This window comes from Cuculus canorus, chromosome 4 (assembly GCF_017976375.1).
Source record: "Cuculus canorus isolate bCucCan1 chromosome 4, bCucCan1.pri, whole genome shotgun sequence".
Classification (NCBI taxonomy): Eukaryota; Metazoa; Chordata; class Aves; order Cuculiformes; family Cuculidae; genus Cuculus; species Cuculus canorus.
In genome coordinates this window covers 44,994,602-45,007,223 of record NC_071404.1, presented here as the reverse complement: position 1 = coordinate 45,007,223, position 12,622 = coordinate 44,994,602, and the positions used below count along the sequence as shown (strand labels likewise).

At 36.5% G+C, this 12,622-nt stretch overlaps 1 protein-coding gene across 2 annotated transcripts in view; it reads left to right on the top strand.

Moving 5' to 3' along the window:
• GLRB (glycine receptor beta) overlaps positions 1-12,622 on the top strand; it is a 61,817-nt gene that overhangs the window by 16,569 nt on the left and 32,626 nt on the right. For both annotated transcript variants that reach the window (XM_054065902.1, XM_054065901.1), the window contains exons 4-6: positions 160-227; positions 7,514-7,743; positions 10,734-10,816. In XM_054065902.1, the coding sequence (XP_053921877.1) occupies positions 160-227; positions 7,514-7,743; positions 10,734-10,816 (381 nt within the window). The remainder of the gene's footprint in view (positions 1-159; positions 228-7,513; positions 7,744-10,733; positions 10,817-12,622) is intronic.

Below are 12,622 nucleotides of genomic sequence, written 5' to 3'. Positions count from 1 at the left end.
GTAAAATAATTTGACAAGATAAAGTGTATGACCTTATAAAAAAACCAGCCAAAACCAATTCACATTGAGCTACCAGTATAAAGGATCTTTAAATGCTGGATAACTTTACTGTATTGTACAGTTCATAAGAAATGTTTTTTTCTTCTTCTTTTTTTTTAGGAATTCCAGTTGATGTTGCAGTCAACATCTTCATTAACAGCTTTGGGTCAATTCAAGAGACAACTATGGTAAGACTGAAATGAAATTATTTTGGCACACATGGAGATTTTCTTATTAAATAGAATTTCAAACTGATGATTATGATCTATAAAGTAGAAATGCTTGTTATATGGACAATGAGAACTGAGTTAATGGAGTTAGTGATAGGCTGACTGTGCTTTATGCCATAAACCTGTTAATCTATAGTTGTCCATAGATTGTTATAACTTTTAGAATCTGATGTATGTGTATCTAAGATGCAGGCAATATACTTACTTCCATACGTTTGGAAGAAGAACGCATTCGGTAGTATGACTTAAGTAATCTTCCTGAGAGTTAGTGTATAGGTTGTTTGGTGTATTGCTGAAGAAAATACTAGAAAAGACCACACATGCATAAAGCTGAAGAATACACATTCTCTGTTTCATGTAGTTTTGAGTTTAGGAGTAAATTGTGGAGGTACAGAAGGAAGAAGAGTAAAGGAGTACATGTTCAATGGTCATTCTCTTACTCTTGTTTATTTACAGTGTGAGACACAGACTGAGGAGTGAAGTGTCTGAAAATGTGTTTCCAGTTCTGTCAGAAAAGGTCACTGTCAATAACAGCACCAAATAATCCTCCTTACAATTTTGACTTTTTATTTCTTTAGGAAATAAAATCTGTTTCAAAATAAGAAGTCATTTCAACAAAGCCCTTTCCAATACTTAAGTACTTGAAGATCTTTTTTGCAATGGTATTTCCAGTAAATACTGTCAAAAATATTGCCAAAAAAATTACATTTAATGGTTGAAGATGTTCTAACCTGATCAGCATTTTACTTTTGTGTAAAGAAGAGGGAAGTACACGGTGTCTTGTCAGTGCATTGGAAGCCACAGTTGGGGCATGCACTCAGCATGGGAGTTCTGAGATGCTCCTTGAGCATCCTATTTGTAAATAACTTTGGTGATCTGCTGCATCTAAAGTGTTGAGTCCATTCCCAAAGTCAGGCTGCTTTTTTCAATGCTGTGACTAAGGCAGCATTCTTACTCTTAATGGCACAAAAGCAGTAAAACATAATATGGCTAATACATAATAAAAGACCTCTTGTTGTCAATAGAAGTAAATACTCATCTTACAATGCAGAACCAGCTTACACAATACCCTAATAACATTTTAGTGACACTGCAGAGCCACTCAAAGTTAAACATATGTGATGGCTGAAACAGCTTTTGAACAGCTTGGCCAGAAATTTCTGTTTCTTTCACTAGAAGAGAATAAAGATTTAGATATAATTGCAAATGATAGTAAGTCAACTAATGGCATTAGTGGGAAATGATATTAAAACAAAGAATGCAAGTATGTTGAAGATACCTTGAGATTTATTTCTGAAAACAAAAAGGGAACTGAAGTTTAAAAAGAGGCAGGGAGGAAGAGCAGGAAAGTAGGAGTGAGATAAGTGTCTAAGATGGCAGGTATATTAGGCCAGATGGCCCTTTCAAGTTTCTGAAATTTATTGCATGCTTTAAAAAGCGACTTTAACAGAGCCTTTTTTACAATTTACCCAGATCCAAACAGTAACAAAATGTTAATGTAAGGGGAATGCTTCCCTGCCAAAAATTAAGTACGGTCTCTACATCAATGCATATATGCATGTCTGTGAATTCCTGATATGGTCACTCACATATTTACTAGGATGTTCTATAATACAATTCATGTTGTGCTCCAAATTTCAGAACTTCAGACACTGTTCTTACTTTAATTTATGTTTTTATTTAGATTTCTATGTCCAAACGATCACCATGATAGCTAAGCATGTTTCTGTGAATTGTGGTTTTCTTCTTGGTTGCCTTAATATATCACGGGAAACACTGACAAAAGAAATGGTCAATTTATTCTTCCATATATCACTTGTGAAACTCTTCCTGCTGCAGTAAGCACTGGGTCCTGTGGACATTCAGGAACCACTGTTCTCTTGGGGATAGCCTGGTACTTGCCTTCAGGTGGTCTGGAAACGCACTGTACAGTGCACCTTGGACTAGGAAAAATCTTACATCTCCAGGATCACAGGTAAAGTGTTTCCTGGAGCTAAAGCACCAATTCTGTGAAGGACCAAAGAGGTCCCTTGCAGACATTTGCAGGCAGTAACAGAACTGCTGAAAAATCTTCCTCAGTGTTGGAGAAGAGGGTGGCTACCTGCATCCGTACTGTCTCAGGCGTTGGTGTGAATTGTGTGGACTATTTATTTCTTGACTGTCTCTAAAGTTATCAGAAGCTACTAAACTGATCAGCGTGATACCATTACTGATATCAAAAGCTGTGAAATAATGTATTTCTAAGTATTTCCCTCGATGAAGTATTACGATGATTCTTGGCTTTGTAGCCGTCTCTGGCTGTAATAGATGAATTCATAATTTTCACAAAATCAGTGTGGGAGTTAAGCATCCTATTTCAGCCATGTTAAGGAGATGATTCCTTCTTTTAGGGGATGGAAGGGTGGGGAAAAATAACCATTGGTGCCAGGTGATTGGAAGTGAGGTGATGGTTAAAGGCTCAACAAACACAAGTGTAGAGTGCTAGTGAGAAAAGGTCTCTTGGCATACTGATCTCCTTTCTTTTAGAAGGATGTCTAAAGAGATGCAGAAGGAAATATCTTCAACAAGATGTCCTGTATTCTACTCCTAGACCCTCCTCTGAAAGAGCCAACTCTCCTCTCAATGTCTGGAACTTCTAACTAGTCAGCAGGCTCCCACAGTTTCATGGTGCCTGGTTCTGATGGTTCCTCACATATTTCAGGAATCCCACAAAATTATTGTCAATTATTTTTTGATTGCTGTCCTTCGAGTCCCATGATGATTGCATTCTTAGCTATGGAGTTGGCTCATCCTCAACAAAAACTGTAGAGATTACCTTCCACTGAAGTAGAGTCTACCTAGCTTTAAGAGAGAAAGGAGTTTATTTATAGAAAAACATTGACAGGTCTGAAATAATATCAGTTTGAAGCAAGATAGGATGCATAGTGCAGATGCTGTACACGGAAGCCTCTGTGAATAAACTGAAGGGCAAATGTTTGCTCTGTGTCAAGAAAAAGCAGTGTTCCTGTTGTGTTGTTGAATCATACAATCAGAATAGTTAGCGTTGGAAGGGACCTTAAAGATCACCCAGTTCCAGCTCCCCTGCCATGGTCAGGGACGCCTCCCACTGGATCAGGCTGCCCAAGGCCCCATCCAACCTGGCCTTGAACACCTCTAGGGATGAGGCGTCCACAACCTCCCTGGGCAACCTGTGCCAGTGCCTCACCACTCTCATGGTGAAGAAATTCTTCCTAATACCTAGTCTACATCTGCCCCTCTCCAGTTTGCACCCATTGCCCCTCATCCTACCTGCACAAGCCTTTATGAATAGCCCCTCTCCAGCTTTTCTGTAGGCCCCCTTCAGGTACTGGAAGGTTGCTATAAGATCTCCTCGGAGCCTTCTTCAGGGTGAACAAGCCCAACTCTCTCAACCTGTCATTGTATGGAAGGTGCTCCAGCCCTCTGATCACCCTTGTATCCCTCCTCTGGACCCTAGAATACCGTACAGATTTGCAACGTTTTCACATATGTATTAAGCAAGTTACTTGGAAAAAATGAACAAAAAAATTATTTAACTACAAAGCGATTAAGAATTTGTAAAGCTAAGATAGAGAAGAACTGTGTAGTGTTTTAGCTGTGCTTATGATCTGACTCTCTGCTTTCAGTGTAACCTTTGTTTACTGACTCAAATGGTAAGACACCAATTCCTCCTTCTTCTTTACTTTAAAACCTTCCAGAAAGGTCTTTTTAATATTTGTGTGTATAAAGGAAAATTCAGCTTCCTTATTTTAATCTCAAAAATGCCGTTTTATGTCTTACTAACAGACAGCGCTATTGTGCTTCCTTTCTTTGTGTGAGTGCAGTTCATGTAGAAAAAAAGCCTTTCATGAACTATGTGCTCCAGTTTGCAGAAAGAGATGTATCGGCTATGTCTGGTTTCTGGTCTGAGGAGTTTTTCTGGCAACATGCCCACTGTTTAGTAGGCTGCATTTGAAATATTTCCTAGAATGCCTCCCCTTTCAACCTCCCTTAAGACAACTTGCCTTCTATTGGAGTTTCATGGGGAAAGCAAGGCTCTGTAGAATACTTTTGTGATTCTTTTTACCTGCCAGATCCTCCTAGGTCTGATGAATATCTCTTCCACCCCCCACGTTGTTTCAGGCTTTTAAATTGCTATTTAACTCTCCTTTATTACAAAATGACCATCGTTCTGCAATATTCAAGGAATGTTTGTCAAATGTATAGGAGGAAGACCATTTGCTTCATGCAGACCACTTTTTCAACCCCTATTGAACCTAATTGTAGTGCACATACTGAATCTTAAAATTCATGCCCAAATTTGAGAGAACTGGTTTCAGGCTTATTTCAAAATAGATTATACCAGAACAAAGTGTATACTGCTGCCAGGTGCTGCAATAGTTCATAGTCTTCTAAAAATAAGTCCTTTTGCACATCATTGTCTGACTAAGCAAAATTTTGTATCCTCACATCTCTCTGCTTCCTTCTACATTTTCTATGTTGCCTCAAGTACATTGGTGGCCTTCCTCTCTAGCCACACCCATGGCTAGACATGTTTCTAGTCGTTTAGGTAGCTTTGAACTTAGCTTTTTTAGGTTTATGGGATTTTTCTTCCATTGACTTGAATTGGAATCAAGTTCTTAGAACATCACAACATCCCATTGTTTGGTATATTTAAGTTCATTCGTAGCAGAGAAAGGGAGGAAATAGAATCATAGAATCACTAGGTTGGAAGGGACCCACTGGGTCATCGAGTCCAACCATTCCCAACATTCCCTAAACCCTGCCCCTCAGCACCTCATCCACCTGTCCCTTAAACATCTCCAGGGAAGGTGACTCAACCACCTCGCTGAGCAGCCTGTTCCAGTGCCCAATGACCCTTTCCATGAAAAATTTTTTCCTGAGGTCAAGCCTGAACCTCCCCTGGCGGAGCTTGAGGCCATTCCCCCTTGTTCTGTCCCCTGTCACTTTGGAGAAGAGGCCAGCTCCCTCCTCTCCACAACCTCCTTTCAGGCAGTTGTAGAACAATAAGGTCTCCCCTCAATAATATAATAAAATAGCACCCACCTGATCTTACTTCCAATTCTTATTTTGTCAGTGTATTCTGCTTTTCAGTGATGTAAACATCATCATCTTCTGAATGGGTAAGGTGAAGGCAAGCATTGGACGCTTCTTATCATTTGCCTATGACTTTGAGAAGGCATTTTATTTTGTTAAGAATAGAGTAATGCACTTGTTCATGGGGAAATTAAGTTTAGTGTAACGAATAGTGTAATGCTTGTGAGCATGAATGGTATGCAGTATTTATTTCATATAGTTTAGTCATTTTCACTGAGACGAGAAGTGCCCATGGAATGGGAACTTCAGCAAGAAGCAAGTAAAGTAAATTTCCAATTATGTACATATAATTGAAAAGATGCTTTGTGAGATAATGACCTGAAATCCCTTCTGTTCTGAAGCTTCTCTATGAGACCTTTCCAGTACAAAGTCACTTCACATCAACTATTTTTTTATACTTCTTCTTTACTTTGACAATATAGGTCTTTATATAAATGTCGGCCACATATTTTTTTTTCAAAAATGAACTGCCAACAAGTAAAATATCTCTCAGAACTACGCTTATTAATTAATATTACCTAAGTTGTCTCTTTTTAGTTTTGATGCTTTGCTTTTCTCTGCAATGCAGTGAGGAAAAATATTACACAGTATAGTGTAATAAAGAAATATCTGGTCTGATCAGACTAGTGGACAGGGGAAAACTGGGCACTGTATTCCAATGAACAGGGTAAATCAACAGGGTAAATAATTCTGCATGAGGTCTTAGCTAAATGAACTTCTTCCTGTTGGAGTTGGCATGACTGTCCCAACACGCGCGTGCTTTGGACTGTGGATGTATGCATTATAGCAAGTACCACAGAAGGGAACTCATACTGTATTAACAGAAAAAACATGTTAGAGGGCATTAATGTGTAAAATAACTTTTATAAAATTAGATTGTTATGCGGAATACATTGACAAATAAAAAATATGTTGAGAACCTTCACTCCCAGGTTTCCAACAATTTGCTATAATTGTAAAGAAGTAGCAATGTTTTCAGTGCTCTAAAAGGCATAGCCCTTATCTCAGGATACTTTATACCCAATAGACAATTATGAAAAAAAAAAAGCATGCCATAGAAGACAACCATGAAGACTGCACTTAGAAACTGTCTTATATGTAGAATGTTGGTTTATTTTGTTGGGTTTTTTTCACTTTATTTCAACAATACTATTATTATTTTTCTGTCTGTTATCTGCCTAGTTTACATATATGTACAAAGAAGAGGCCCTGGCTTAAATGTAATTCTAAAAGGCAAAAATGCTTAGAAGTAAGACTGAAAAGTCATAACTGGCATACTGGGTCAGATTTTTCTTTGGATGCACACAGCTTTCACTGAGGACAGAATGTGTGCGGATATCGTTTTGCCCTGAGACACATGCTACTTAAATTACCAAAGGCAAAATTAGGTTCTCATTGAGCATGGCTCTGCTACTGTCCGTCCTTGAGCAAGAGTCCTGCTGAATTCAGAAGAAGTTTTTTCTGTATAAAGCCTTGATTTTGTCTCTTTGAGACCTATTCCGTGTCTCCTTTCATACATGTGATCTCAGTACTTGTGTTGCAAGCTGGCATCTGTTTTCCTCAGTTGCCAAAATAGCTCTAAAGCACTGTTACAAGGTCTGAGATTGTGTTCTGGGCGTGTGATATAAAATTTATCTACCCGGTCTGCTTTATTCTTTTATAGTGTGATGTTTTGCCCTCTATGTGCCACCTAAACAAATGAAGAATAAGCTGGACTTTACACTCACAGGATGTCTTAATAGAACTAACATTGTGCCTGCTGCCTGTAGCAATTTAGTACAGTCAAGCTATGGCCTCCTCCTGCCTTGCTGCATGCTTTTCTCTGTGCCTGGGTAACCGGGTGATACTATCAAGGGGATGCAAAAATTATTCTGAGTGACCGATTTAGTCCTTTTTTTAAAGAAAATTACTATATTCAAAAACATGAGTGAGACATTATCTATCTACTTGTAGTAAAGTCTATTAAACTTAATATTCTTAAAGTCATTTGAATAGTGATTGCTATCTTTGTGACAGAAAAATCAGGGCATAAATTGCTTTTCTCTTCAGAGCCTGATGGTGGTTATCTTTCTCCGTGGATTTTTGACTAGACTTTTCCGAGTCTAATATTTATGTATCCTTCCCATCAGGATTATAGAGTCAACATCTTTTTAAGACAGAAGTGGAATGACCCCAGACTCAAACTACCCAATGACTGGAGAGGTTCAGACACGCTGACAGTGGACCCAACAATGTTTAAATGTCTTTGGAAGCCAGACTTATTCTTTGCAAATGAAAAAAATGCTAACTTCCATGATGTCACACAAGAAAATATCCTTCTTTTTATATTTCGAGATGGAGATGTCCTAGTCAGCATGAGGTATTTTATTGATATATTTCTGCTCTTTTTTTTTAAAAAATTGCTTGATATGAGATACATATGCTGTGTTAGACTTAGTAACGTAATATGTTTTATGAGTATTTAAATATTTTATATTTAAATATATATTTAAATATTTAAATTATATTTAAATATTTTTAAATTTAAATTTATGTGATAGTTTGCAAACAATAATAGAATAAATTAGATGTGTGTAAAGAAATCTGATGAAAATGTCAGTAGATAGCACAACAAGTACTAGAAGCTTGAAATGTATATCATGTTAAGCTAACTCATTAAGTGAACTAGTGTTATTGGAAACAATAATTGCATGAATTCTTGGATGTGTAACGAAATGGATAAAATATATGAAGTAAAACTTTCAGTGAAACAATATAATTTGCACACCACTTGAACTTCTACCTGAACTGAAGAAAACATTGATTACTTACTAATAAAATATGGAAAGGCAGAAATTACAAAATTTGTGAATATAAATGTTTTGTTATAGCACTACACATAATCCTGATGAAGATCTATGCCTCATCGGGTATAGATTTTTTCAGAAGACCCAAAATTGTGGTTTAACTTTATTGTAATTACTGTGCACTTTTTTTTTGTGGTTTGACTTGGTTTATCAAAGGTATACACTGTGCCATAAAAGTAGTCATTCACTGAAAATAGCAAATTGGTTGATTGAAAAGGATGTCATGTTGAATCACAGATGCTGGAGAGAGTATAGACACAATAATTTGGAGAGATTAGGCTCAATTTCCTAGCAGTGAGTGAATTTTCTGCTGGTGTGAACTGGAACATATTTCCCTGAAAAAAAAAAAAAAAAAAAAAAAAATGATTCCCCAAATATATTCCATCTTTTCCAGTAAAGAGGGACTTAAAGAACCACTTCTGAAATAATGGTCATGTGAGCTATTTGCTCCTAGAGCAGTAGTGGCTGGAAAAAAAGAAAGAAAATTGGAGACTCTGGGTTCTTTTTTACCCATTCCAAATCTGAATGAGAAAATGCAATCTCGAGGCTTTTGCCAACAGTCATCAGAAAAGAAAATATACTGGGCAATCAAAGCATTTCATTTGGCTTACACTCAAGGTCCTGGTTCTGATTCCTGTTGTTTATTTAACAGGTTTTGAAGTCTGTAGAAATTAAAATTTCAAAATATAAAATCACTTTCAGCTATGAAGCCAACTTCCCATTTGAAATAGTAGGTGTTAAGTGAAACTGAATTTTTTTTCAAATATTTTTGCAGACTGCAGCTATTCATCAATGAGCTTATTTTAGTGGATACGTTACGTTAGTGACTAGTCAATATTAAGTGAATACTAAGTGAAGCATTTCTGATAGAAAAAATCGTCTCTGAAAACTTCTAAATAAAAAACCTAAATTCAATATATTTTGAAATTGATGTAATCCTCTAAAAATATTCTGATGATTTTTAATAATACAATATGCTTATAAATTATATGTCTGCAGGTAAGATTAATTTTTTGAGGCACTGTGGTTTGGTGGCATGCTACTAAGGTTTTTGCTTTTTAAAACATATGGTTGCTACGCCTTGTATTTTTAGTTTATGCAGGTATTGTCACGTACGAATGGAAGAATCTCCACTTATCAAAACATATGAAAGACAAAACACATGTGAGAGAAAGCTCTTGCCTTCATAAATAGTTTAGGATTAGGAAATGTAGTGTGGGAATAAGCAGCCAGTGTTCACACATAATGGGAAGTAAACAGGAAAGCTCCACTGAAAAGTCTTTTTTGGGTCCCATGCTGCTCAAAATAAATCATCTGGATAAAGCGTTGAACTGTGAATTGGCAAGTGTTTTTGATGATGCCAAAGTATTTAGGATAGTAAAGATAAGAGACAACAGTGAGAATTACAAATAGATCTAATGACTAGGCAGCAAAGTATGAGATTAAATTCAATGTAAATAACTGAAAATTATGCACGTGGGAAAAATATTTTAACTTTACATATATTATGCAAATAGCCGATGCTTATTACCAATTAAGAAAATGAACTTTGAGTAATAATGACTAGTTATCTGAAAATGTCAGCTAATGTCTCAGTACTGGTTGAGAAACTGAATTGAATTCTAGGAAGTACTGGGGATTAAAGAGAACATCATGGCACTGTATGAATTCATGCTACATTTGCATCTTGAATACAAGGTGCAGTTCTGATCTTCCCACTGCAAGAAAGGTGGCAAGCTTGTACAAAAGTACAGAACAGCATCCTTTATAAAGAAGAGCTGAGAAAGACAGAACTTTTCACAGTGGAAAAAACAAGATAATTGAGCTGGTGGTGTAGAGGTCTTTAAATCATGAATGGCACAGAGACAATAAATGGACATTGATTTTTTCACCTTCTTTTCTATTAGAAGAACTACAAGGCAGGCTTGAGATAGATAAAAGGAGATGATTGAGTGTGCAGCTTAGCTACCATATTCTATGCTTCATGACCAAAGCTTGCATGGATTCCAGTAAGCACCTGGAAGCAAAGCAGCTTCTTGGAGAAAAGAATCTTTCCAGATTCTTTAAATACTGAAGCATGACTTCTGGTTTAGGAGTCCTAGAGGTGCAAGGGAGGCTGCTGAATATCTGGTGAAGTTTTATTTCCTGCTTGCTATAGTCTCATATTCTTCCTCGGGAGTCTGCCATCGGCCTCTGCCGGAGACAGGACTCTGTTCTGTACGGATGTTTTAGTTTGGTTATTCTTATGTGCTACATATATTTTGTCATGTATTAGTAAGTCTCTAAGTGGTGATCTACTATATGTTTAAAACTCTCTATAAAATTTTATTCTCAGACCACTAGAGATAGCTCAATTTCAAACTGCTGCTTATTATAACTTTAATTATTTTTTCTGCTATTTTAGAAGCTGAAAATGAAATACCTGTGATTTTTTTCTTATTGCAGTCTACTGCTTACATGGCAGCTTACACTTTTTTTTTAAATTCCATTTCTGTATTTTCAGATTGTCTATTACTCTGTCATGCCCTTTGGACTTGACCTTGTTTCCTATGGATACACAGCGCTGCAAGATGCAATTGGAAAGTTGTATGTAGATCAGTCTGCGCATAAACACAGTTACCTTCTAGACATGCCTGAGAATCAAACAAAAATTGATCAATTCTGTATTGTTTATGCCAACATTTGTAATGAATCTTGAAATTAGTATTCACTGATTCTTCCTATAATACATCCTATAAAAATGTTTCTTGTGGTTACGGCACCATGCACTCCATTTTTAGCTTTTGCTATCAAATGCTATGACAACTGATTTGTTTTATGTAAAAATTCACAGTAAACTTAGTAAAATACAAACATATATAATTTGTATAATTTGGAAAAAAAAGAATCCATGGTTTTCCCAATTCGTTTTAACTTCCACAACCCGCTGCTTTGTAGGTTGTTGAGGTTTGATTTATCACCTTACATTGATGAAGCACAATATTGTTTGGATGTCTTTTGACATCTTCTTTCTGTCTCCCCAAGAACAAGGGTGCTTACTCCAATACAGCTTTTTCAGTACTTCAATACTTCAATCCCTGGTGATCCTGCTTTCATTGCAGTTTGTTTTGCTGAGTAAGGACTAATTTTAAGCAGAGAGAAGGAAACTGGCTTGCTCCAGCCCGTTCCTAATACAATACAAAAACTTTGTTCGTCTGTTATTCCACCTGATCAGATGAGAAATGTGAGGTTCGGAAAGGGAAGACAAAGGCAAATAAAGAGCAAGGTTAATCAAAGCCGAGCAGAGCATCCCAGTGTGGGCAAGAGTAATAATAATAATAATTTATAGTTTAGTTTGCCAACATTTACCTTTAGAATTGTAACATGTCCATAGGAGTTCTGCCCATCACTAATATGTATATATATTAGCAGAAGTAAACTCTTATGGTAACCTCAAATCGGTTTGGGGTTAAACTGTAATTGAACAGTAGTATTAATGGAATTTTGCACAAGCTTTCTCAGTCTGAGTTGCAGCACAGGTATTGCAAGGTATAATTATTCAAGGAAGAATTACTCATAAAAAAGTTCTCAAAAAATTTATTTAAACAACTATGTTGTCTCTCTCCTTGCTAAATTGATATATTCAAATTCAGGGGGAATCTTCTCCTTTGGAAAACAAAGTGTGCACTAAAATTTCTTCTACCTTTTATTCAGCTGTGACATCCAGTCTGTCTCTCTAGTCCCAACAGTGGGCTTGCTTTCCCTGCAAGCCATTGGCAGTTGTATTCTACTTAAATTATTTTCAAATCAATACTTTTTTTTTTTTTCTAGTTGCTACATTTCCAAAACAAAAGAGGCCATTATTTTTTACTGAGATGTTCTCGTGTTTGCAGCTACAATTACCAGTTCTACATATTCCCTTTAGTCAGAACCTGCACTGTCCAGTAGCTGTTAACATAAAAGATCTTGGCAGTTTTGTGATTTGCTGTATGTTGTAAGGGGGTGAGACTGATGATTTTATGAACGAAGAATTAAAACAACTAGTTTTTTATGTTATCTTCCATCACAGAGCTTTGAGACATTCCAATTTTATTAAGTTGTTTCAAATCTTAGAGAATTTAGCTTATCGACAGTTTACCTTTTTTAATCACAATTGCTTTTCAAAGTTTAAAAAAATGTGTCTAATGCCTCCAGAAAAATGACTCTTTGAACTCTTTCAGAGGCTCTGAATTGCAAAACACTGCATTCCAACTCCATCTTTTTTGTTTCCCCATCTCTACTCCCATTTAACCTACATTATCTCCGTTTGAATTAAGTTAATCCTGAACAAACAGAAAGTAGCAGAAAAACAGCATGTAAAATTGTGATTATGATTGTGCATATTTAATCAATACTACTTTATGCTTGACTACT